The sequence below is a fragment of the Carica papaya genome, chromosome 9, assembly GCF_054855325.1.
Source record: "Carica papaya isolate Zhongbai chromosome 9, ASM5485532v1, whole genome shotgun sequence".
Lineage (NCBI taxonomy): Eukaryota > Viridiplantae > Streptophyta > Magnoliopsida > Brassicales > Caricaceae > Carica > Carica papaya.
The window spans coordinates 3,016,601-3,042,102 of NC_142317.1; the positions used below are offsets into that span (position 1 = coordinate 3,016,601).

The following is a 25,502-nucleotide window of genomic DNA, read 5'->3' on the forward strand; positions in this document are numbered from 1 at the left end:
CTTTTTCCTTACATTATTTTACTAACTTCTATTCAAACATATATATATATATATATATATATATATATACACACATATATACTTCTTTTGAGAACACAAGGCACATGCTATTCTACTAAAAGTCATAGTAGACTTCCTCCCATAAGAACCAAAAGAACAAGTGGTTCCTGAAAACAAAACATAACATCAGTGTCAAGTAAAGTTTACTTAGCCACTTGATCACAATCTCTACCCATTGAGAACTAAAAAAGACAAAACATGTTTAATACAACATCACTAATTAACCAACCCAACTCATTTATAGGCATGGATGATAAGTAGACTAAAATTATAGTTTGAATGTAAATATCATATTAACATGTTTTGTTTATTATATGTTATTTTAAAATATTTATTTTAAGGTCAATACTTATATCTATGTAACTATAATTATTTTAAACTAAAAATATTTTAAACCATTTAAATTATTATTTAAAAATAATATAATTAAATTTCCATTGTTATGTATTTTTATTATTTTAATATTTTTTTTATTAATTTATGACATTATTGATTAAATATAATAAAAGTATTAACATTATGACCACAAATATTTGTAAAAATATTTAAAATATATAACAAAAGTATAGAGATGATTTTTAGAAAAACAATTTAACGCGTGTTGACCAATAGGTGCTGCAAAAGAGCAATATAAGTTTTCAACACCGTTTAAGGGCAGCAGTACTTGACTGACAGAGTGGAAGTTTTTCCAATCAATCTCCACTATCACTGTATTCACAAATCTCATATCCTTTAAGAATTAAGACAAAAAATTCCACGAATAATATATATATATATATATATATATATGTGCGCGCACACACACACACAGACACATATAAACACACAAAAAAAGCAAAGAAAAAAACCGAACCTTGTCATTCATGGCCAACCTAGAAAATCATGTTACAGTACTGGCTTTCTTAGTTGCATGGACTGCTCTGCTTGTTTCCTGCAAAATCGGCGCAGGACCCAAATCAGAAACAGAGGCTTTGCTCCAGTGGAAGCAGAGTCTTGGGAACCAATCTGTTTTTGAATCATGGGTCGGTTCAAGTCCATGCAAATGGCGAGGAATCACCTGCAACAATGTTGGAAATGTAACTGTAATCAACCTGGCTTACAATCCTTTAACTGGTACTCTCCAAAACTTAGACCTCTCTGCCTTCCCAAATCTTCTCCGTCTTGACCTCAAATTCACCAAACTCACTGGCCCGATCCCAGAAAATATCGGTGTTGTTTCAAAGCTCCAATTCCTTGACCTTTCCAGCAATTCTTTTCATGGTACTTTACCGCTTTCTCTTTCGAATCTCACTCAGGTTTATGAACTTGACGTTTCAAGAAACAATCTAACAGGTGAGCTAGACTCTCGTCTGTTCCCTGATGGATCTAATTCTGTACCAAAAACTGGGCTTCTCAGCTTAAGACACCTTCTTCTTCAGACAACAGGGCTTGGTGGGAAACTTCCTGAAGAAATAGGGAACTTGAAACACCTGTTTCTTCTTGCTTTAGATGAAAATAACTTTGTTGGGTCTATCCCTCAATCTATTTGTAATTTGACAGAGTTAAGAATTCTACGACTCAATCAAAATCAATTCACGGGTCAGATTCCTTCAAAGATTGTTGCTTTGAGGAAGTTAACCGATTTGCGCCTCTTCTCAAATTACTTATCTGGGTCAGTCCCAGAGGAGCTGGGTAATCTTTCAGCTTTGACGGTTCTTCATTTGGCTAACAATAGCTTCTCTGGCCATCTACCGCCACAGATTTGTAAAGGAGGAAAGCTTGTTAATTTCAGTACAACTTTCAATTCTTTCACTGGTTCAATACCGATAAGCCTGAAGAACTGCTCAACGTTGTACAGAGTTCGGCTGGAGTATAACGAACTGACAGGAGATATAGACCAGGATTTTGGTGTGTACCAAAATCTCAGTTACTTGGACTTGAGTTACAACAAATTGAGAGGTCAACTCTCGCCGAAATGGGGGCAAAACCGGAACTTGACAATGCTGAATCTTGCTGGGAATATGATAAGTGGGAAAATCCCAGATGAGATAGCTGAGTTGAATCAGCTGGTAAGGCTTGACCTTTCATCTAACCAGCTTTCAGGAGAGATACCGGCACAACTTGGAAAATTATCTCAGCTTGTCTTCTTTAGTCTAAGAGACAATAAGCTTTCAGGCGACGTAGCAGCAGGAATTGGAGGACTTTCAAATTTGGTGTCTTTGGACCTGTCAATGAACCAGCTAAGTGGGCAAATTCCTGTTCAAATTGCGGAGTGCTCAAAGCTGCAATTTTTGTCTTTGAGCAAAAACCAATTCAATGGAAAAATTCCAGACCAGATGGGTAATCTTCTAGAGTTGCAAGCTTTGCTAGATTTAAGTTATAATTCTCTTTCTGGGGAGATACCAAATCAGCTTGGGAGGCTTACAAGTTTAGAAAACTTGAATCTTTCTCACAACGATCTCTCCGGTTCAATTCCAGATTCCCTTAGCTCAATGATAAGCTTATTGGACATCAATCTGTCGTATAATAGATTAGAGGGTCCCCTTCCTAATGGAACAATTTTCCATTCAATTAAACCAGATGCTTTTAGTAACAACAAAGGACTATGTGATGATCAGATCCCAGGTTTGCAGCCCTGCAACCACAGTTCTGTTACTCAAAAGCGCCGGGAAAAATCAAAGATCAAACCTTTGATTGTCATTGTTTTTTCTTTAGCAAGCGCATTGTTCCTGGCTTTTTCAATTGTGCTCATCATAATTCTGGCAGGTCCGAAACAAGCTCCTAAAAATGAAAGAATAACAAAGACGGATAATTTGTTCTCTGTGCAATATTTTAACGGGAAGATCGTCTATGAGGATATCCTCAAAGCAACAAACAACTTCGATGATCGCTACTGCATTGGTGCCGGCCAATCTGGGAAAGTTTACAGAGTTGAAATGACTAACGGTAAAGTTTTTGCAGTAAAAAAACTGCACACACAGTCTACAGATTTTGATTATCAAGAGATCAAGAGCTTCACCAATGAGATTGCAGCTCTTACAGAAATCCGCCATAGAAACATTGTGAAGCTTTACGGCTTTTGTTATCAAGGAAGACATACATTCTTGGTGTATGAATTTGTGGAAAGAGGAAGCTTAGCTGATATTTTAAGTAGTGAGACAAGAGCTAAGGAGTTGGGTTGGGCGGAGAGGTATAAAATTATAAAGGGTGTGGCTCATGCCCTTTCTTACTTGCATCATGAGTGCTCCCCACCATTAATTCATCGAGATATATCAAGCAAAAATATTTTGCTGAGTTCTCAACTCGATGCTCGTGTTTCGGATTTCGGAACTTCAATGTTTCTGAAGCCTGAATCCTCTAACTGGACAACACTTGCAGGCACATATGGTTATATGCCACCAGGTTTTCTCTTCTTTCTTCCTTTTCTTCTTCATATTTCCGACAAAGATTTCTGTAAAACTTAATCCATCCTTCCATAAACTAACACGATATATCACTAGTAAGTCTAAAAGAATAGATCAAACAGACATATAATTCATTTTTCAGAATTAAATCACGAAATTTTTAATGGTTAATTTTCTTTTTCTTGTTTTGGTTCAGAGCTCGCTTACACAATGGCAGTGAATGAAAAGTGTGATGTTTATAGTTTTGGAGTTTTGGGTATTGAAGTTTTAATGGGGAAGCATCCAGGTGAAGTGATTTCAAGTCTTCTATCGCCATTAGAACGAAAGTTGATCCAGTTAGAGGATGTTTTGGATAATCGTATCTCAGACTCCATGCCTGACGAAGTTGCAGACAAGTTATATATGTTGTGGAATGTATCAATCTCTTGCATATGTTCTAATCCAGAATCTAGACCATCCATGCGCACCGTTTCACAGCTGCTTGAAATCTAGCCACCCAATTCCCTGCTTATTGTAACAAAGAAAAATCCTTTTGCACTCAAGTTTGTCTGTACTCGGATCTGTTATAAACTATTAAGTGTATGTAAATATTTGAAGAATAAGTAAAATATATATATTCCCTTAATGTATTTTTATCTAATTTATAAATTTTAAATAAATAATGTGTGCTTAAGTATTAGACTAAAAATTTAATAAAATTATAAAAAATATATGTAAATAAAAATATAAGTAATTAATGATTGACTTAAATCAATCTAGCCAACTCATAAGCTGGTGAAATAAAAAATGACAGCCTTTATAATTAATATTTATACTTTATTTGTTTATTACGACTATAAGGAAGAATTTGTTGTGTTTTGGGTTCTTTCTTTTAAAAAAACTCAAATACTTTCTGAACCTACTTATTTTTTACCATTAGATTTATTAGATTTTTTTTTGTGTATATAACTTTAGCTCTAAGCAATAGTTTAAAAACAAGTTTCCGGCCACCAAAACAAAGTGAACGAAAAGAAGGGAATTTTTGTTGGAAAAAAATTAAATTCAACGTATTTTGTTTCTTTTCATGATCAGACGGTGATCTTTATTCGGATTAGACTGAAATTTGGTGAGTATTTAGAAAACTCATTTTCTTCGTTCTGAAAGGTGAAAATCAATTTTTGACAATTAGATTTTCGATACTTTCAATCCGCAATTACTGTTTACGTTTTTTTTCTTTCCACCGATCAGTTTGATTTTTTCTTACGATTGGACAGTCATTTGTGGTCTGATGAGACTGAAATTTAGTGAGTATGTTCGAGATAAGTTTTTCTTTAATCTGAACAGTGGAGATTGGATTTGAACAATTAGAAGGCATCCGTTTCGCATGAACCGTAGCTGCTTTGGTGATATTTTTCAATTCTCTTGTTTATTTATTGTTGTTCGGTTGATTTGTTGTTGAGTATTTATTTGAAAATTATAATGGTTGTTTATTGTTGTTGTAAATACTAGTGTTTATAGTAGAACTCTTTTTTATTTAAATCGTAGTTTTTATTCTTTATATTGAATGAGTTTTTCACGTTAAAAATTTTGATGTCTTTATTTAATTGTTTTTGAGCATTTTGAGACAAATTTCATTATATTTCTTTTGACTGAATTTTTAATTAACTTTCACTCATCGAATATTCATTCTAGTGCTTCCCTAAATCAATCTAACAAACTCATAAGCTGGTGAAAACAAAAACGACAGTGTTTATAACTAATATTTATACTTTATTTGGTTATTAGACTATAATGAAGAATCAATCATAGAATACTTCACCTCTCTGTCAAATATATATTTATTGTGGGAATATATATATATTTTTCTTTGTATATACTTGTATTTTTCTTACATTGATCTGTGGCTATGACCTTTTCTTTTTCTATTAACTGTAATCTATAATTAGTCCATATAATTGGTCCATGGACACAGCTGGGTCCAGTCCTTTTTAGCAATTACTCTTAACAGAAGACTTGCTGAATTGCAGTCAACTCACTCCATTGTAAATACCCAGAAACAGTAATGGAATTAAAAAATTAGATTAGGTGAATCTAAATCGAATAGTATTTCAACCCAACTAATTCCTCGACAAACATCATCTACTTTCTAGTTTGACTTTGAAAAAGATGATCAATAGAATTCATTTTTCGTTATAGGTTAGTTTAATTGTTTTTCCTTCTAGGTCCCGCCTGTAAGACTGTAATATATATTATAAAATGTTTACTACAAACTAAACTTTGAATAAGTGTTTGATTCAAACTCTGTTGATTATGTAATAGGGTATTAGCTTTTGTAAATTTAGTCGATCCTTATAAATACTACACCATAGCCAAAGAATTATGCGTACAGAATACAGAAGGAGAAAAAAAAATGAGTTTAAAAAAGAAGGCATTTTTCTGGGAGATTTTTCTGTTGATTCTCATCGTTCTCTTAATTTTTAATGTTGCAGAAGCTAGGTTTTCACTGCGTTCACTTCTTTCTGAAACAGGTAAAAGAATTAATGTCTTTTATTTATTATGTTAATTCTCCTGGTTGACTTCTTGTTTTTTTTTTTTTTTCCAAATGAATAAAAATATGTTTGATATTTGTCTAGAAGAATATCGTCCTGTTGATCTTCCCTTTGATGGCAACTGGTTTCCAGATCATCCTTGATTGTACTGGGCGTTATTATCACCACGCCGACCTGCAGACTGCAACTCGCTCATCAACTATATATATATATATATATATTTTTATATACGCTGATCAACTACATACATATATATATATATAATGTATGTATGTATGTATTTATGTGTCTAATATGTTGTACGGACAATGATGAAGTGATGCATACATGGCTTAGCCGGTCAGGTTTTATCATTGCTTAATTTCTTAGATAAATAATTTTCGAAGCTTCTTGCAGGTTGTTATTGCCATTAAGCAGTGTGTAAGTGTATGGTTTTGAATGAATGCTGAGCATCTATTATTCAGAAACTGTGCTTTATGATATTAATATTTTGTTTGGAATCAAAACATTGAAGTCTGAAATCAATCATCAAAAATTCGAGGGTAAATAAGCATTGATCTAATGTGGAATGTAAAGGGGCAATACGGTCAACTTATATTTATAAGCAATTACAAATTAAAAGATAAGGTTCAAAATCAAAAACTCAATCTGGCCTCAATATTTTGGTAGAATGGCAACTGGTATCTCCTGGTTTGGTAGAACGCCGCCATTTTTAAAGATCGGTAGTATCTCAACTGTTCCAAGGAGGCATTAACACAGAATCTTGGAATGTTGGATTATGCCTCTTCTTATCTCTATATGATAGTTTTTACATTAAATTAACATTGGCTTGTTTATTTATATATCGTCTATGTATATATATGTGATCAGGTTGTGTCTGTTCTTACTTCAAGTTGGAGAAAAAGTCCATTCAGCATTTTCAATTTTCATAATCACATTTAGCTTGAACTAGCTAACGTGACTTAATCGCATGTGCTATAAATTTGTCGTATCATTCTTCCTCGTCTTGTCAACATATGCGGTTTCTGCAGACTTCACACAGACTGACTATAGTCTCTGTCTTTCATTACCGGCTTTTTTATAATCTCAAGGTTGCGATATACCTTCATATCTAACGAACCTAACAAAACAAAATAAATTGAAGAAGTTAATTGTGCTACTGAGAGAAGATTTTTCTTTGTACCTGGAACATGGTAGAAATTTTGAAGTGACACGTATGTAGCACTATATTGGGGAGAGAGTATCGGATTACTGATGTAAGCTATTGGTAACTTTGAGTTATATCACACGGCTTCCCTTGTACTCTCACAAATTCTGCAACTTTTCCTTGCTGCTGTAAGAGCTAGCTCCTCCTCTTCTGCAGCAAAGAATGCCTCAGCATCTCATTCCTCTTCACTTCTGGAAGTAGCAGGGTTACTCTCTATGAACTTTTTCTTCTACTGACAAACTTTTCGCCTTGTGACCCTTCTTCCCACAATTATAGAACTTCCCTTCAAATTTTTTAGCTTTGCCATGATGCTATGAAACTCTCCCTGCACGAGCATTCCCTTCGCTTTGATGAAGTTTTGCCTTGCACTCATTTCTTTTAGATCCATTGAGACATGCTGCTTAGAATTACACCTGCTTTTGTTGGTGTAGAACTCTTCCTCTTCACTCTTTAGTAAAACTCCTACTATTTGCTTAGTCAAGGCTCTTTGACCAGCCAGTGAATTCTCGAACTCAACAATAAATGGTTGATTTTGCCGTCCCCATACTGCAGCCACAAAGTCCCTATATTTGTATATCAAATCATGGATAATTATTCTCTTATAGAAGTACCAAGCAACTGTCTTTTTACGTTGTGCTATCAATAGTAACTTGTTTCGGAGAAGTTGAAGACTTGTGTCATTCTTCTTTGAGACTAACTTGGTGAACATATCTCAAACTTCTTTTGGGGTTTTGGCATCCTGGAGCGAGGGATTGTGGCCTTCAAAACGAATATTGTTTTATACACTTTTTATTGAAAATATAAGTGCTATGCACACGATTCAATTATTCGTATAATATATTGAATAAATTATTATTTGATAATTTATTTTAGTATATGATAATAATATTTTATTATCATATATGATAAAGTTCTTAACTAAATTTGTAGGTTTTACATCAAGATGAGGATTTTGATAATGAGAGTAAAACCTTTTATAATTTAATTTAAAATATTCTTAGTTGTTGGATCATCAAAATAGGACATTAATGATCCGGTAAGACTAATATATATGTAATAGTCTCTATAAGATAAAGATGAATTGATCTCATTAATTAAATATCATATATAGATGATGTATATGAAGATATGATCATTAAACTGACCCAATTAAGAATTTCTAATAGTTAATATTACCTTAAACTGTTAATATAGTATCATCTTATTTTGATAAGATGTAAGAATTTCCTTAGATATGAGATCATCATGATAATTGATAAGTCATTTATTATACTTTGATTCTGAATACCTATGATAATAGAACTGTAATTGAAAAGATATTGAGTATGATTAAATGCTTGTAGAATTAATGATTGATAAATACGTAATCTGTCAACTTGGGTAATAAGTTTAAACTTTATGTTATTATTTATTACAATGATTAAATTAAGATATTGATCATGACTATTGAATGAAAGAAGAAAAGAGTTTTTTTATGTAATTTATTAGTCAATTATAATTGACATGAAACATAATTGGTTACCTATTGGGATTTGACGGTTAAACCATATCTTAGAGTTAATTTGGAGCAATAATGACATAAGGAAATATTACATATTTTTTTAACAAGTTCTTAAAAGTAATTGTACATTTCATACTATTCGGTTGTTGAGAAGTGTTGGTAGATGGTAATCTTAATTAGTAAATTAGTTTGACCAATTTGCTACGGGTTTAGTGTTAAATTTATAAGATCGCACACTAATGAATATTCTAATTTTTACTGAATAAATTAATTATTTTAATTATTTAAAATTAAATTAAAAATTTAATTAATTTAAATAAATAAAATTTTTGGTCTAAATAGAATATTATTATATTTTTTTACTAGCAATAAAAATATAATTAATATTATAAACAAATTGAATTTTTTTATTTTTAAAATAAAAAATTAATATTTATATTTTAATTGTTATATTATTAATGTAATAATATAATATGTGTAGCTATTTTAATAATTAAAATTATTATAAAATTTAATTTAAAATTAAATTAGTTTATAAAATTATTTTATTAAATAATAATAATTAAAAGGGATAAATATATATATATATATATAATATATAATATGTGTGTGGGGTTTTGAAAAGTGTGAGATGAGAATTAGAAAATTAGCCACACACACCAAAAGAAAGATGTGAATTTTTTGTGCATACGTTTTGTTAAATTTTTTTAACATATTTAAATTTATATTGTTTAATTTGTGCATAAGTTTCTTTAATTAAAAAAAAAACGGTAAATATTAATTTTGGTGTGAATAAGCATATAGTATTTATATTTTTGAACAATTTTAATTTGAGAATTCGTTTTCACGTATGTTTTAAATTTGATCTTTATCTGTAATATAATTTTTAAACATAAATAAATTAAATTATATGATTATTTTTATATTCTATTACGTGTTATGTATATATTATAATCAATTAGTTGTATAAGAGCTATGAATTTATGTATTTAAATTATATTTTTAAATTTTAATTTTTGATATTAGATCTTAAATTTAACTATTGAAAAATTAATATAGCTGTTGGAAAATTACAGTAACTTCAATATATATATATATATATATATGTATATATATATGTATATACATAATTTTTTGTTCTGCCAGTTGCTGTTCTCCCGCACCAAATATATATATGTATAATGAAGAAAAAATTGGGCAGGGGCTGTACCCACTGCACCAATATATATATATTTATATATATATGATATATATATATATATATATAGATATGTATATGTGTATGTAATGTGCGAGTTAGAAAAATTATTTCTTTTGAATATTTTGTCTATATATTTATAATAATTTTTGAAATGTTTAATCGTAAATATATATCATATTTAGTTTTTAATTATTACATGTATATTTGTCCTTTGTGTAATTTTAAATTAAGTATTATATATGATATAAATTTATTAAGACTAAATGTATGTGAATAATTTAAACAAGATTAATTTTATATTAGTAATTTGATCATTATATTTTTATAATTATTTTAATAATTATATTATCTAATTTAAAATTGAGTTCATGATAATAAAAATTGAGTAATTTTATTATATTGTTTACCATCAAAACAAATAAATTTATTTATTTTTGTTTACAAAGAACGACTTGACAACCAGAAGATTTGTAGTTCGAGAATAAAATAAAGTTATTTTAAGATGCATATATGAAAATAATTATTTTAATTTTATATTGCCTGAACTACTCGAAAAATATGAAATTTTATTAATTGTTTGTCATTACGATGTTTGAACTCAACTATACTAATAGGAACGATCTGACAACCAGAAGACTATTTGGTATAGAGCAATTTATGGAAGTTGTATAGGGATACAATTGGTAACAGTACTTACTTTTAAAATATATGTGAGAATCGACTTAACTACCAATGAACTCATTCATATTGTTAGAAGATTCCTTTATTCCACTAAACTGAAATATAGATTTCTTAAAATTATTTGATTTATTTAGTGGAAATATCATTTAGATAAAAGTCCATTTCTTTATGATATATGTAAATGTATTATTATATTATTACATTTTCTTTTCTTAAATTCCACATTTTTCAATATGTCTATTATATCACTGCGTGACATACTTGATGCCAACAAATTGGTTGGACCAAATTTTGATGACTGGTACTGAAATCTGAGAATTGTTCTCATGTATAAAAAACTTATTGACATGATCGATAAGCCTGACAGAGAGACCCCATCTGAGGATGATGCTGAGGCAATCAAGAATTTTCAGAAATACTTGACAGATTGTCTTACTGCCAAATGCATTATTCTTGCTTCTATGAGTTCTGAACTCCAGAGGAAACATGAGGATATGGATCCCCGCGCAATCATCGATCATCTTGAGAAGATGTATGGTGCACAAAGCAGGACAACTAGATACCAGTTATCTAAGTCTTTGTTTGAATCCAAGTTGACTACTAACTTTCTAGTTGGGCTCCCTGTTTTGAACATGATTGGTTTTATTGAAGAATTTCAAAAATTAGGGTGCACACTAGGTAAAGAACTTTCTCAAAATTTAATCTTGCAGTCACTTCCTCAGTCTTTTTCACAATTTATTATTAATTTTAACATGAATAAAATGAATTGTGATCTTCATGAGATGCTCAATATGTTGATTGATTATGAAAATCAAATTGCATCTGAGAAGAAGAAAGGAACTGTCATGTTGGTTGGCAACTCTTCTAAAGGGAAGGGTAAGGATAAGAAGAAACCCAAGAAGTCCGCTGCACTTAAGGGTGGTGTTACCAAACCCAAAGGTAAGACAAAAGCTGACCAATCTGATGTTGAATGTTTCTTCTGCAAGAAGAAAGGGCATTGGAAAAGAAACTGCAAGTAGTATCTTGCATCTCTGAAAGATAAGAAATAAGGTAAGACCTTAATGAAAAGTGTTTTCATGATTTTTTTAATTTCTATTAATCCGTCTATATGGGTATTAGATACTAGTAATCATTTTAACATTTGTAATATGTTGCAGAGACTACAGATTAATAGAAGATTGAAGAAATGAGAAGTTAATCTTCAAGTTGGGAATAATGCAAAAGTTGCAGCTCTAGCTGGAAGATCAATTTCTCTTAGGATGCTTACGGGCAAGATACTTTTGTTGGAGGATTGTTATTACGTTCTTAAATTTATTTCGAACATAATTTCAATATCTTTTTTAGACCAACATGGTTTTTGTATTATTTTGAATAATGGAGTTTGTTCTATTTATTATGGTGATGATTTATATGCAAATGGTTATCTCTAACATAGTATTTATGTTTTACCTAATATGAATGAAAACTCAGTTTTACATATTTCTAGTCTTAAGAGAAAAAGAGATAATCAAGTAAATTATACATATCTTTGACATTGTAGACTTGGTCATATTGGAGAGAAAAAAATAAGCAAGTTGTACAAGGAAGGTTACCTTAATAAATATGATTATGAATCATATGCAACTTGTGAATCTTGTCTCATAGGAAAATTGACCAAATCTCTATTTGTTGAAAGTGGAGAAAGAGCTTTTGAATTATTGGAACTAATTCATACTGATGTTTGTGGCCCTATAAAAACTCAAGTCAGATGAGGATATTCTTACTTTATTACCTTCACTGATGATATGTCAAGATATGAATTTGTGTATCTTATGAAATATAAATCTGAGTCTTTTAAAATATTTAAAAGATTTCATAGTGAAGTTGAGAAATAAACTGGCAAATGTATTAAAGTGCTAAGGTTTGATAGAGGAGGAGAATATCTTAGTGATAATTTTACTAGATATTTCAAAGAGAATGAGATTATCCCACAATTGATCCCTCCTGAAACACCACAACACATTGGTGTGTCCGAAAGAAGAAATTGAACCTTATTAGATATGGTAAGATCAATGATGGGGTTTATAGATCTTCCAATTAATTTATGAGGATATGCTTTAGAAACTGCAGCATATTCGTCAAATAAAGTACCTATTAAGTCAGTCTCTACAACATTATATGAGATATGGAAAGGACGTAATGTAAACCAGGCCTTAAGCATGTTAAAGTTTGGGGTTGTCCAGCTTATGTTAAGAGATTACAAACTAATAAACTTGACTCAAGATCTAATAAGTGCAGATTCATTGGGTATTATAAAGAAATAATGAGATATTATTTCTATCACTCATCTGATCATAAAGTGTTTGTGGCTAAGGGAACAACTTTTTTGTAAAAAGAATTTCTTTTTGAAGGAAATTATGGTGAAAAAATTGAACTTGATAAAGTTTAAGAAATTAATGAATCAATACAAGAAGAGGATCATGAGAAACAAGTTGAGCAACCTTTACTAGATATTTTAAAGATGACAAGGAAATTGTCATCTTCAATTGTGAGGTTCAATGAACAAGTGTTGTTCAAGGACTAGTTAATGAACTTGTTCAAAATCAAATTAAACAGCAACCTAATCTAGTACAAAGTGAGTAAGTTGTACACGAACCTCTTAGAAGGTCTGGTAGATAACGTCGTGCACCAGACATGTTAAATCTTTTAGTGCAAGATGATGTAATAAATGAGGTTAATCATGATGATGATGACCCCAAGACCTATGAAGAGGTTATGCAAGGTTCTGATTTTGAGAAATGGATAAAGACCATAGAATCTGAAATATAATCCATGAAGGTCAACAAAGTTTGGACTTTGGTTGAAACTTCAAATGATATAAAGCCTATTGGTTGTACATGAGTTTTTAAGAAAAAGATTGGAGCAGATGGAAAAGTGGAGACCTATAAAGCATGTCTTGTTGCTAAGGGGTATCGTCAAAAGGAGGGAATCGATTATGACAAAATATTTTTTTCCGTAGCAATACTCAAATCAATTCGGATTCCCTTTGTTGTAACTGCATACTATGATTATGAGATATGACAAATGGATGTGAAAACAGCTTTCCTAAATGGTGAGTTGGAAGAGGATGTGTATATGACACAATCTGAATGTTTCATATCCCCATCTGATTATGATAAAATCTGTAAGTTACAAAGATCTATTTATGGATTAAATCAAGTATCTCGGAGTTGAAATATTCATTTTAACAAAACAATTAAAAAGTTCAATTTTGTTATATGCAAAAAGGAACCTTGTGTGTACAAAAAGGCTAGTGGGAGTACGATCATTTTTTTAGTGTTGTATGTAGATGATATATTACTCATTGGGAATGACATACCAGCATTACAAAATATAAAGATTTGGCTATCTGAACAGTTCTCCATGAAAGACTTGGGAGAAATAATTTTTATATTGGGAATAAAGATCTATAGAGATAGATCTAAGAAGTTGCTTGAACTTTTCTAGTCTATGTACATTGACACCATTCTAAAGAAGTTTAATATGAAAATTTCTAAAAGGGGTTATCTACCGATAGACACTGGAATCACTCTAAGTAGAGAGAATTGCCCTAAAACCTCTGAAGAGAGAGAAAGAATAAGTAGAGTCCCGTATACTAATGCAGTAGTAGCTATCATAGATACCATGACATGTACACGTCCTGATGTGGCTTATGCATTAGGAGTGACTAGCTGATATAAGGCAAATCCTAGTGAGGAACATTGGACAGTGGTAAAGACCATTCTTAAGTACTTGAGAAGAATTAAAGACCAATTCCTCATTTGTAGAGAATCTAAGTTAAAATTGAAAGGTTATACTGATGCAAGTTTTGCTTCAGATAAAGATGATAGCAAATCAATATCTGGTTATGTGTTCACCTTAAATAGTGGTACAGTGAATTGGAAAAGTTCCAAACAAGTTACAATAGCTGATTCAGTGACCGAAGCAGAATATATAGCGGCAAGTGAAGCTGTTTAGATGAAGAAGTTCTTAACTGAACTTGGTATGGTCCTTCAATAGAAGGTCAAGTTCCATTATTGTGTGACAATACTGAAGTGATTGCTCAAGCAAAAGAGCCGAGATCGCATCAAAAGTCCAAACATATTTTCCTTAGGTACCACTTGATTAGAGAAATCATTGAACATAAGGATGTTAAAATTCAAAAGGTTGATGGAAAAGATAATGCAGCTGACCCGTTCACTAAGGCTCTTGGTGCAATGGAGTTTGACAAACATAAGTAGAAGTTAGAAATGAAGTACATGATAAATTGGATCTAGTGCAAGTGGGAGATTGTTTGGGATATAAGTGTTATACCGACGATCCAATTATTCATGTAATATATTGAATACATTATTATTTGACAATTTATTTTAGTATATGACAATAATATTTTATTATCATATCGTTTAATTTATATGATAAAGTCCTTAATTAAATTTGTAGGTTCTACTTCAAGATAGGGATCTTGATAATGAGAGTAAAACCTTTTATAATTTAATTTAAAATATTCTTAGTCGTTGGATCATCAAAATGAGACATTAATGATCCGGTAAGACTAATATATATGTGATAGTCTCTATAAGATAAAGATGAGTTGATCTATTTAATTAAATCACATATATAGATGATGCATATGGAGATATGGTCATTAAACCGACCTAATTGAGAATTTCTAATTGTTAATATTACTTTAAACTGTCAATAGAGTATTTTCTTATTTTGATAAGATGTAAGAATTTCCTTAGACCTGAGATCATTATGGTAATTGATAAGTCATTTATTATACTTTGATTCTAGACACATATGGTCATGGACTTGTAGTTAAAAAGATATTGAGTGTAATTAAATACTTGTATAATTAATGATTGGTTAAGACGGAATCTGTCAACTTGGGTAATAAGTTTAAACTCTATGTTATCATTTATTATAATGATTAAATTAAGATCTTGGCCATGACTGTTGAATGAAAGAAGAAAAGAGTTTCTTATGTCATTCATTAGTCAATTATGATTGATATGAAACATAGTTTGTTATCTATTAGGATTTGACGGTTAAACCATATCCTAGGGTTAATCCGGAGTAATAATGACAGAAGGAAAGATTATATATTTCTTTAGCAAGTTCTTGAGAGTAATTGTACATTTCATACTATTCGATTGTTGAGGAGTGTTGGTAGATGCCAACCTTAATTAGTAAATTAGTTTGACCAATTTGCTACCGATTTAGTGTTAAAAGAAGAAAAAAGTTTCTTATGTCATTCATTAGTCAATTATGATTGACATGAAATATAGTTGGTTATCTATTGAGATTTGACGGTTAAACCATATCCTAGGGTTAATCCGGAGTCATAATGACAAAAGAAAGTATTACATATTTCTTTAGCATGTTTTTTAGAGTAATTGTATATTTCACACTATCTGGTTGTTGAGGAGTATCGGTAGATGCCAACCTTAATTAGTAAATTAGTTTCACAAATTTACTACTGGTTTAGTGTTAAACATATGAGGTCGTACACTAACGAGTATTCTGATTTTTACTGAATAGATTAATTATTTTAATTATTTAAAAATTAAATTAGAGAATTTAATTTAATTAAATAAATAAATTTTTTTGTTTAAATAGAATATTATTATATTTTTTATTAGCACCGAGAATATAATTAATATTGTAGACAAATTGAATTTTTTTATTTTTAAAATAAAAAATTAATATTTATATTTTGGTTGTTATATTATTAGTATAATAATATAATATGTGTGCCTATTATAATAATTGAGATTATTATAAAATTTAATTTAAAATTAAATTAGTTTATAAAATTATTTTATTAAATAATAATAATTAAAAAGAGTGAATATATATATATGTATATATGAGATATATATGTAAATATTTAGATGTTAAATAAAAAAAAAAAGGAAAGTGGATGAGTCCAAATAAATTTGGACGTCCACAGGAAGGGTCCAAAAGTAACTCCTCCAGCCATGCAACCTATATATGTGCGTGGGGTTTTGAAGAGAGTGAGATGGGAATTAAAAAATCAGCCGCCCACCAAAAAGAAAGAAAGATGTGAATTCTCCGTTAAAAAATTTTATTAAATATTTATATTGTTCAATTTATCCGTACATTCCGTTAATCAAATAATTAAACGACAAAAGTTAGTTTCGGTGTGAATATACATAAAATATTTAAATTTTCAAATAATTTTAATTTAAAAACTCGCTATTAAATATATTTTAGATTTAATTTTGACGTGTAATATAAATTTTAAACACAAATAAATCAGATTAAATTATTATTTTTATATTTTACTGTATGTTATACACATATTACAATCCATCACTTCTATCTTCCATTTCAACAACGTACCATTCGCATCATCTGCCTTCGATTGCGAAACTTCGTTTCCGTTGACAACCTCCCACAAATCTTGGCCTTACATGTCAGACATCATATATGTAAACCAAGAAGTGTAGTTTTGATTTTTTTAATTTTGCCAACGATTTGAAGATCATATATCTTGTCAATAGAAAACTCTAAATAAAACAAATATTATACTTCCTCAAATATTTTACTCTGATACAAAAATGTTGAGAAACACAAGGTAGAAATCATAACGAAATATATATATATATTGCGTAGAGGAAAGAAGAAATGCACTTAATGAAGTTATTAATAAATGAATTCATTTGATGCAAATAAGGTGTCTTATATAGACATACAAGTCATTTTCGGTGTTACTTACTTTTTCACTAACCAAATCACGTTTCCTTCTTCTCCGCCATTAATTTTTTCACTAATCAAGTCATGTTCTTTTCTTCTCCGCCATTAATTTCTTCACTAATCAAGTCATATTCTCTATCACTAACAATAAAAATAAATAAATAAAATTAAAATAGATAATAAATTTGGTCAATAAAAATTATATACTAACTAGTATTACAAAATTTAATAATCATTCCATGCACCAACACGTTTCTCGTTAGCAAGTGTAAAAGAATGGATCAAACAGATTTATAATTCAATTTTCAGAATTAAACGTTGAAACTTTTAATGGTTAATTTTCTTTTTCTTGTTTTGGTCCAGAGCTTGCTTACACAATGGCAGTGAATGAAAAGTGTGATGTTTATAGTTTAGAAGTTCTGGGTCTAAAAGTTTTAATGAGGAACGACCTAGGTGAAGTGATTTCAAGTCTGCAATCACCATTAAAACGGAAGTTGATCCAGTTAAAGGATATGTTGGATGATCGAATCTCAAACTCAATGGCTCACGAAGTTGAAAACAAGTTATATACGTTGTGGGATGTATCAGTCTCCTGCATATGTTCTCATCTAGACTCTAAACCATCCATGCGCACCGTTTCCCAACTGCTTGAAATCTAGCCACCCACTTCCTTATTTACTGTAACAAAGGAAAATCCTTCTGCACTCGAGTTAATCTATACATGATGTGTTATAAACTATGAAGTGTATGTAAATTTACAAGTTAAAAAAAAATCAAAATTTAGAAATGGGTTATTTAACTTAATAAGTAATTAGTTGACTTGTATCAATCCAGCCAACTCATAAACTGGTAGAAAGAAAAATGACGACGATTATAACTAACATTTATACTTTCTTTAGTTATTGGACTATATGAAGAAGCAAGCATAGAGTACTTGATCTCTTTGTCAAATGCATATTTATTTAAATAATAATTTTTTGTTTGTACGTACCTTAGATTTTTTCTTACATTGATCTGTGGCTATGAACTCTTTTGTCTATTATATGTAATTTATGATCAGTTCATGTATCCTATCTACCATTATCATGAGTGTTCTTCCTCCATGGACACAATTGGGTTCTAAGTCCTTCACAGCAGTTACTCTTAAGAAGAGTAGACTTGTTGATTTGCAGTCAACTCACGCCATTATAAATGTCCAGAGCAGTAATAGAATTAAAAAATTAGTTTCCATCAATCCAAATTGAATAAGTTTGTATAATATCTGCACCCGACCCCTTTAATTCTTCAACAAACATCATCTACAATCCAATATAACTTTTGAAAAACGATCAGTAGAATTTATTTTCTTGGGCTCCACCTGTAACACTGCATTTATTTTAGTAAACCTAACATATATTATAAACTTAAATTTCAATTACGAATTAAAACTCGGATATCTATTGAAGTAAAATTCATTAATTTGTATTGCGGAATTAGTTATTATAAATTCGAACGACAGCTTATAAATACTATGCCTTAGCCACAGAATAAGGTGTAGAGGAAACAGAACTTAGAGAGAAAAAAAAAATGAGTTTCAAAAAGCCATCATTTTTCTGGGAGATTTTTCTCTTGATTCTCGTCCTTCTCTTAGTTTTTAATGTTGCAGCAGCTAGGCTCTCATTGCGTTCGCTTCTTTATGAAACAAGTAAACGAATTAATGTCTTTTATTTGTTATGTTAATTTTCCAATTTTTATGTTGATCTAAAATGTATAATATATATGTATAATGTATATGTATGAGAAACAAGATAACATGACATCTAATTATTATTGTTTTTTCAAATGAATGAAAATATGTTTGATATTTGTCTAGATGAACTTCCTCGTGATGATGGTACCTTCGGTGGCAATTGGATTTCGAAATCGAATCCTTGATAGTAGTGGGCGTTATCACCACCATAGCAACCTGCAGACTGCAACTCGCTCATCAATTATATACATATGTGTATGCTGATCAACTTTCATATACATGTATGTATGTGTGTGTGTATTAGATTGTGCAAAAAATAATGAAGTGATGCATACATGGCTTAGCCGATCATGTTTTAGCATTGCTTAATTTCTTAGATAAATAATTTCCGAAGCTTCTTGCAGGTTGTTATAGCCATTAAGCAGTGTGTAAGTGCAAGGTTTCGAATGAAAGCTGAGCATCTATTATTCAGAACTTGTGCTTTATGATACCAATATTTTTTATATATCGAAATCTGAAATCAATCATCAAAATTTCAAAACATTGATTTAATGTGGGATTTTGAGGGACGATATGATCAAATTATATTTGTAAGTGATTACAAATTAATTGATGATTTCTTCATCACTTCCTTTCATGGTCTTCCTACCGAATGCCATTGTCTCCTTTTCTTCTTCCTGGACGCAACATATGTATACGTACATGTACATATGTATGTAATGGAGAGACAAGTGTACGTATGGAAAAGGGGCAAAGGCAAAAATTAGTAACTATATATATATATATATATAGTATTATCTTTTTTTTGTGACTAGAATTTATCGATTCAAAATGTAGCATCCTTGTTCAATTTTTTTTCCCACATTACATAGTTGAATAATAATGTAATGGAATTATTTTCTAAAATTATTTATTTTTTTTTTGGTTGTTTCTTTTTTTATTTTATTAAGTTTGTGAATTGACTCATTTTATGTATTTTTTTGTATATTTTTATTAAGAAATTGTATTATAATTATTATATATGTGTCACATTAATATATCATTCTTCCACAAATATAGCAATTTCATCGATTACTGCTTAAAATTTCATCTATTTTTGTTGATGTATAACACTTCCTCTTTATCCTTTAATGAAACTTCTCCCATTTGCTTAGCCAAAGCTTCTTTGACCAACAAACAATTCTCAAAACTTAATAAATGATGGTTAATTTTGTCATTCCTGTGCTATGGCGACAAAGCCGATATATTTGGGTATCAAATCATAGATAATTATTCTCTTTATCATAATTTTTTTAATTAGAGATTGTGGATTCAATTCTAAAATTTTGTAGTATAACGATTTCACTCGAAAAAGTACTGAGCGAGTATTATGTTGTGTTGTGATATCAATTGTAACTCGTTCTTGAAAAGTTGAAGTCTTGTGTTATTATTTTTTGAGAATAACTTGACGAATATATCCCAAGCTTCTTTGGAGAGTTTTAGCATCTCGAATGTGCTTTGGAAAGCATATTGTCTTTGATTGTAGTATTCAAAATGAACATTGCTTTGTTCGTTTTTTTTTTTCTTTCGTTTCCGCGACGTACCATTTGCATCCTCCGCCTTTAGTTGCTAACCTCCCATAAATGTTTGTCTAAAATGTAAGATATCATACATGTAGACCAAGAATTGTAGTTTTGATTGTCGAGCTTTTTGATTCTTGAGCTTTTTGATTCTGTCTACAATTTGAAAATTATCAATCTTGTCAAGAAAGCTCCTACGGAATTAGTATATGATTCTCTCAATTGTCCTTCTCTGATAACAAAATGTTGAAAATTATGACAAAAAAGTCACAACAAAATATATATATTGCTAAGAGTAAAAATAGAAATGCATTTAGTGAAAGAGAATTGAAACTATAAATGAAAGAATTCATTTAATGTAAATGAGTTGTCTTATACAGGCATATGAGCCACCTTCTCTGCCACTAACTTTTCCATTAAGCAAACCATATTCTCTTATTTTATGTTACTAACTTCTCTACTAATCAAACTATAATCATTTGTTTTCTACCATTAACTTCTTCACTAACTAAACTATATTTTTTACCACTAACGGTAGAAACTAATAAGTTGAATTAAAATAAATAATTAACTTAATCAAAAAAAGATTATGTGTTGGTTGATGTTGTAACTTTAACAATCATGCCATACGTTAACACGCTCTCTCAATAGTAAGTCTAAAGAATGGATCAAACAGACATCATTTATTTTTTATAACAAATTCTCGAAACTTTTAATGGTTAATTTTTTTTTTCTTGTTTTGTTGTAGAGGCTGTTTATACAATGACATTGAATAAAAAGTGTGATGTTTATAGTTTTGGAGTTCTAAGTCTTGAAGTTTTAATTGGGAAGCATCCAGGTGAAGTGATTCCAATTCTGCAATCACCATTTGAATATAAATTAATCAAGTTAAAGGATGATATGGATGTGTTGGAATAAAAAATTCTTTTTAAATCCATAGATCTGTAAAACTAAATATACAATATCGTACTGAATTAATAAAAAATATAAATGGAAGCATATCTGAATCTATCGCATAAGATTTGTTTGTATCCGGCGATAGAATTTTTTAAATCAATATGATATCTTAAAACTAATTTTTTCTGGTAACATGATTTCAAAAAAAATAAAATGACAACGTTATAATTCGAAAATCATATCTCAAACTCAATATTTGACGAAGTTGAGAATAAGTTATTTATGCTGTGGGATGTATCAATCTCCTTCATATTTTCTAATCCAGAATCTAGAACATCCATGCGCAGCGTTTCACACCTACTTGGAATGTAGTCACCCACTTCCCCGCTTATTATAACAAAGAAAATTTCTTTTGCACTCAAGTTAGTCTATACTTGGATATGTTATAAACTACTGAAGTGCATGAAAATATGTGAAGGATAGGTAAAAAACATACATGCTGCCTTAATGTATATATATTTAGTTTCTAAATTTTAAGTAAATAATGTATGCTTAAGTATTTATAGACTAAAAATTTGATAAAATAATTAAAAATATTATATAAGTAATTAATAATTGACTTAAATTAATCTAGCCAACTCAAAAACTGGTGAAAAGAGAAACGACCACGTTTTAACTAACATTTATATATTATTTAATTATTAGACTATCATAGAGTACTTGATATCTTTGTCAGATATGTATTTTAATTGTGGAAAGATTTTTTTAAAAAAATTTATTAGATTTTTTCTTTGAACGTATCTGGGATTTTTCTTACATTGATTTGTGGGTATGATGACCTCTTTATACATAGATATGTATATATATATCCTATTTACCATTATCATGAGTGTACTTCCATGGACACAATTGGGTTCCAAGTCCTTCTCAGCAGGTACTGTTAAGAAGAGAAGACTTGCTGCTTGCAGTCAACTCACGCCATTGTAAATGTCCAGAACACTAATAGAATTAAAAGAAAAAACTAGTTTCGATGGATCCAATTTGATTTTTAAAATTATTGATCAGTAGAATTTGTTTTTTGTGGGTTCCCCTTGTAAGACTCAGTAAAGGCAACAAATATTATAGACTTAAATATCTATTATAAATTAAAATTTCAATAATTATCGTGATAAAATTTATTAGTTTATGTATTACGGTATTAGTTATTGTAAATTTAGTCGACAGTTTATAAATACTACGCCCTAGCCAACGAAGCAGGCGTCGAGGATACCGAATTTAAAGAACGAAGAAAAAAGATGACTTTCAAAAATCCTACGTTTTTCTGGGAGATTTTTCTCTTGTTTCTCATCCTTCTCTTAGTTTTTAATGTTGCAGCAGCTAGGCTCTCTCTGCGTTCGCTTCTTTACGAAACAAGTAAACGAATTGATGTGTTTTATTTATTATGTTAATTTTCCAATTTTAATGTCGATCTATAATATATGATATATATGTATAATGTATATGTATGAGAAAAAAAAATAACATGACATCTAATTCATTTTTTTTTTAAAATTATATATTTGTCTAGATAATGCCTTTGATGTTCCCTATAATGGCAATTGGTTGCCAACTCATCCTTGATAATACTGGGGGTTATCACCACCACAGCAGCCTGCAGACTGCAACTCGCTCATCAACTATATACTTATGTATGTGTGTATTATATTGTGCAAAAAATAATGAAGTGATGCTTAGATGGCTTTGTCAATGCTTAATATCTTAGATAAATAATTTCCGAAGCTTCTTGCAAGTTTTTATTGCCATTAAGCAGTGTGTAAGTGTAAGGTTTTGAATGAAAGCAAAGCATCTATTATTCAGAAACTATGCTTTGTGATATTAATATTTTTTATGTTAAAGTCTGAAATCAATCATCGAAATTTCAAGGGTAAAATAAACATTGATTTAATGTGAATGATAAGGTCCAAAATAAAAAACTCAATCTGGCCTCATATTTTGGTAGAATAGCAACTGGTATCTTCTGGTTTGTAAGGACACGTAACTCAGAACAAGATTCTAACTTTCCCTAAAGAAAAAAATGATATGTAAAATAAACTCCATAAACCCTTGAATTCTGCGAACAATGAAACCTTCTCGCATCCTGTTGCACCACAAAAATCGCGGAGAAGACCCCTTCAAAACCCACGATTGGCAAATTAGAGAATGAGGAAAATATAGAACACAAGAAGAGGGAAATCAGATCGAGATCAACTAGCTGTTGTTTGAGACTTAGTCTCCTTTTTACTGTTTTTAAGCCCGTAGTTGTTAAAGCTTATGAATTTTTAATAATTTCATGTGCATAAATTCTGTAAAATCAATAAGAGAAAACATTCGACTTTCATTTTCAAAAATATTGTAATTTCTTTTACATTTTTGATAAAAAATTTTAAGCTTAAATTATTAAGTGTTCTGATCGAAACCTATCAATTGGTATACCAATTGATATTAGAGCGTACTTAGCATTTCAAAAACTATTTCTACTTTTCGATTCACCTAAATTGTTCTTTCTTAACAAGTTTGTAAGGGGTCGAGACAGAATGTCATAATTTCGAACAAACTTCCTATAATAGCTTGCTAACCCCAATAATTCTCACAGTTTGGTGAGATTGGTTGGTCAGGCTCAGCTGACTATTGCCTATATTGCTTTGGTCCACCTCAACTCTTTGAGGAGTGACAATGTGACCTTAGGTACTCTAATTCTTGTAGATTGAATACACACTTTTTAAAATTCACATAGAATTGGTGTCGCCTCCAAATTTCTAGTACCTATCTAACATGATCAAGATGCGATGTTTAACTTGGACCGTGGATCAGAATATTATCATAAAGTACTAGAACAAACTTATGTAAGTGTGGCTTGAAGATGGAATGCATAATGACTTGAAATGTAGAGGGGGCGTTCATAATGGCCATTGTAAGTGTAGAATGCCGTTTTTGGAACATTTGGGTGGGTGGACCCTTGATGGTATCCAGCTGTAATACACAACTAGTGCCCAATTGGGTACAAAAAAAAAAAAAAAAAAAATTAAGGAAGAAAAATGGAAGGGTGGTGACAAAATATGATGTTGATATGCCGTATGTGACAACGCGCGCTGATTCGATCATCAACACCTGATATTTTCGGTGACACGTGTGTGATGGCGCGTGGTGATATTGGCGATCGGGACTGCGTGTCCTAAGGTACAATTCGTTCTTCATTTCACATAATATAATTTCTAAAATTATTCATAATTTAATATGTGTTTTCTATTATAAACGAGAAAAATTATTTAAACAATATTCAAATTTTCGAGAGGACCGTAAATCGAAGTAGAAAAGATTTCTAAAGCTTTTTTTACTGTAGGTAAAAATTATATGTATTTCATACGGAGACATAAATTATATATTTATGTAAATGTGTATATGTATAGTACAATATGTATGAATATTTAAATGTATATGTAATATAATATGAATATAATTAGTGTGTTTAATTTATATTTGTGTGTATTTATATAACGTATATATATCTACGTTAATACGCATGTTCAATATATTAGGTATTAAATAAGTCAATTGGAAACGAGAGAAATTTGGAAAGAGTGTAGAGTGTAAAGATCCTAAAAACCTACTTGTTTAGTCTGAATTGAGAAGGGGAAGGTGCGTGTATGGCTGAAGTTCAGCGAGTATGGTGAACCTACACATGGATAGAGTTTAAAACCTAGTTCAAATGTAGATAGATGTTTGTGAGCGTGGATTACCTAACAAACGTAACTATTGCCGCCAATGTGAGATTTTGTGTGTGTGCTATTCATGCGATTGAGGGATTTATTTCGCCTCTCATCGATGACGCTATAAATGGTATCACGCGATGAAACATTAGATGTCATATTTTGAGTGTATATGCGATGATATTCAAATAAATAAATATTACGAATAAAGAATGTGAATAATAAAGAAAGAACAATTTCAGAAATAATATTTAGGAACAAGAGTAGAA

At 30.2% G+C, this 25,502-nt stretch overlaps 1 protein-coding gene, 3 long non-coding RNA genes and 1 pseudogene across 4 annotated transcripts; all 5 read left to right on the forward strand.

Annotated features, from left to right (window-relative positions):
- Positions 1 to 855: 855 nt before the first annotated feature.
- LOC110823077 (uncharacterized) lies at positions 856 to 4,068 on the forward strand. The gene is made up of 2 exons (XM_022053360.2): positions 856 to 3,441; positions 3,640 to 4,068. The coding sequence occupies exons 1-2, from the start codon at positions 924 to 926 to the stop codon at positions 3,933 to 3,935; spliced, it is 2,814 nt and encodes a 937-aa protein (XP_021909052.1). The 5' UTR covers positions 856 to 923; the 3' UTR covers positions 3,936 to 4,068.
- Positions 4,069 to 5,716: 1,648 nt separating this feature from the next.
- Positions 5,717 to 6,438, forward strand: LOC148239726 (uncharacterized). The gene is made up of 2 exons (XR_015816473.1): positions 5,717 to 5,950; positions 6,056 to 6,438. It is a non-coding gene; the product is annotated as an uncharacterized LOC148239726 (long non-coding RNA).
- A 7,645-nt stretch (positions 6,439 to 14,083) lies between these two features.
- On the forward strand, positions 14,084 to 14,820 carry LOC148239727 (secreted RxLR effector protein 161 pseudogene; annotated as a pseudogene).
- Positions 14,821 to 18,665: 3,845 nt separating this feature from the next.
- LOC148239728 (uncharacterized) lies at positions 18,666 to 19,505 on the forward strand. Its single transcript, XR_015816541.1, has 2 exons — positions 18,666 to 18,986; positions 19,155 to 19,505. It is a non-coding gene; the product is annotated as an uncharacterized LOC148239728 (long non-coding RNA).
- A 2,837-nt stretch (positions 19,506 to 22,342) lies between these two features.
- On the forward strand, positions 22,343 to 23,375 carry LOC148239729 (uncharacterized). Its single transcript, XR_015816540.1, has 2 exons — positions 22,343 to 22,900; positions 23,055 to 23,375. It is a non-coding gene; the product is annotated as an uncharacterized LOC148239729 (long non-coding RNA).
- Positions 23,376 to 25,502: the final 2,127 nt, after the last annotated feature.

Coding starts and splice junctions, on each gene's coding strand:
- LOC110823077 (XM_022053360.2), top strand. CDS start 924: ATGGCCAACCTAGAAAATCATGTTACAGTACTGGCTTTCTTAGTTGCA. Junction 3,442..3,639: donor ATATGGTTATATGCCACCAG/GTTTTCTCTTCT, acceptor GTTTTGGTTCAG/AGCTCGCTTACACAATGGCA.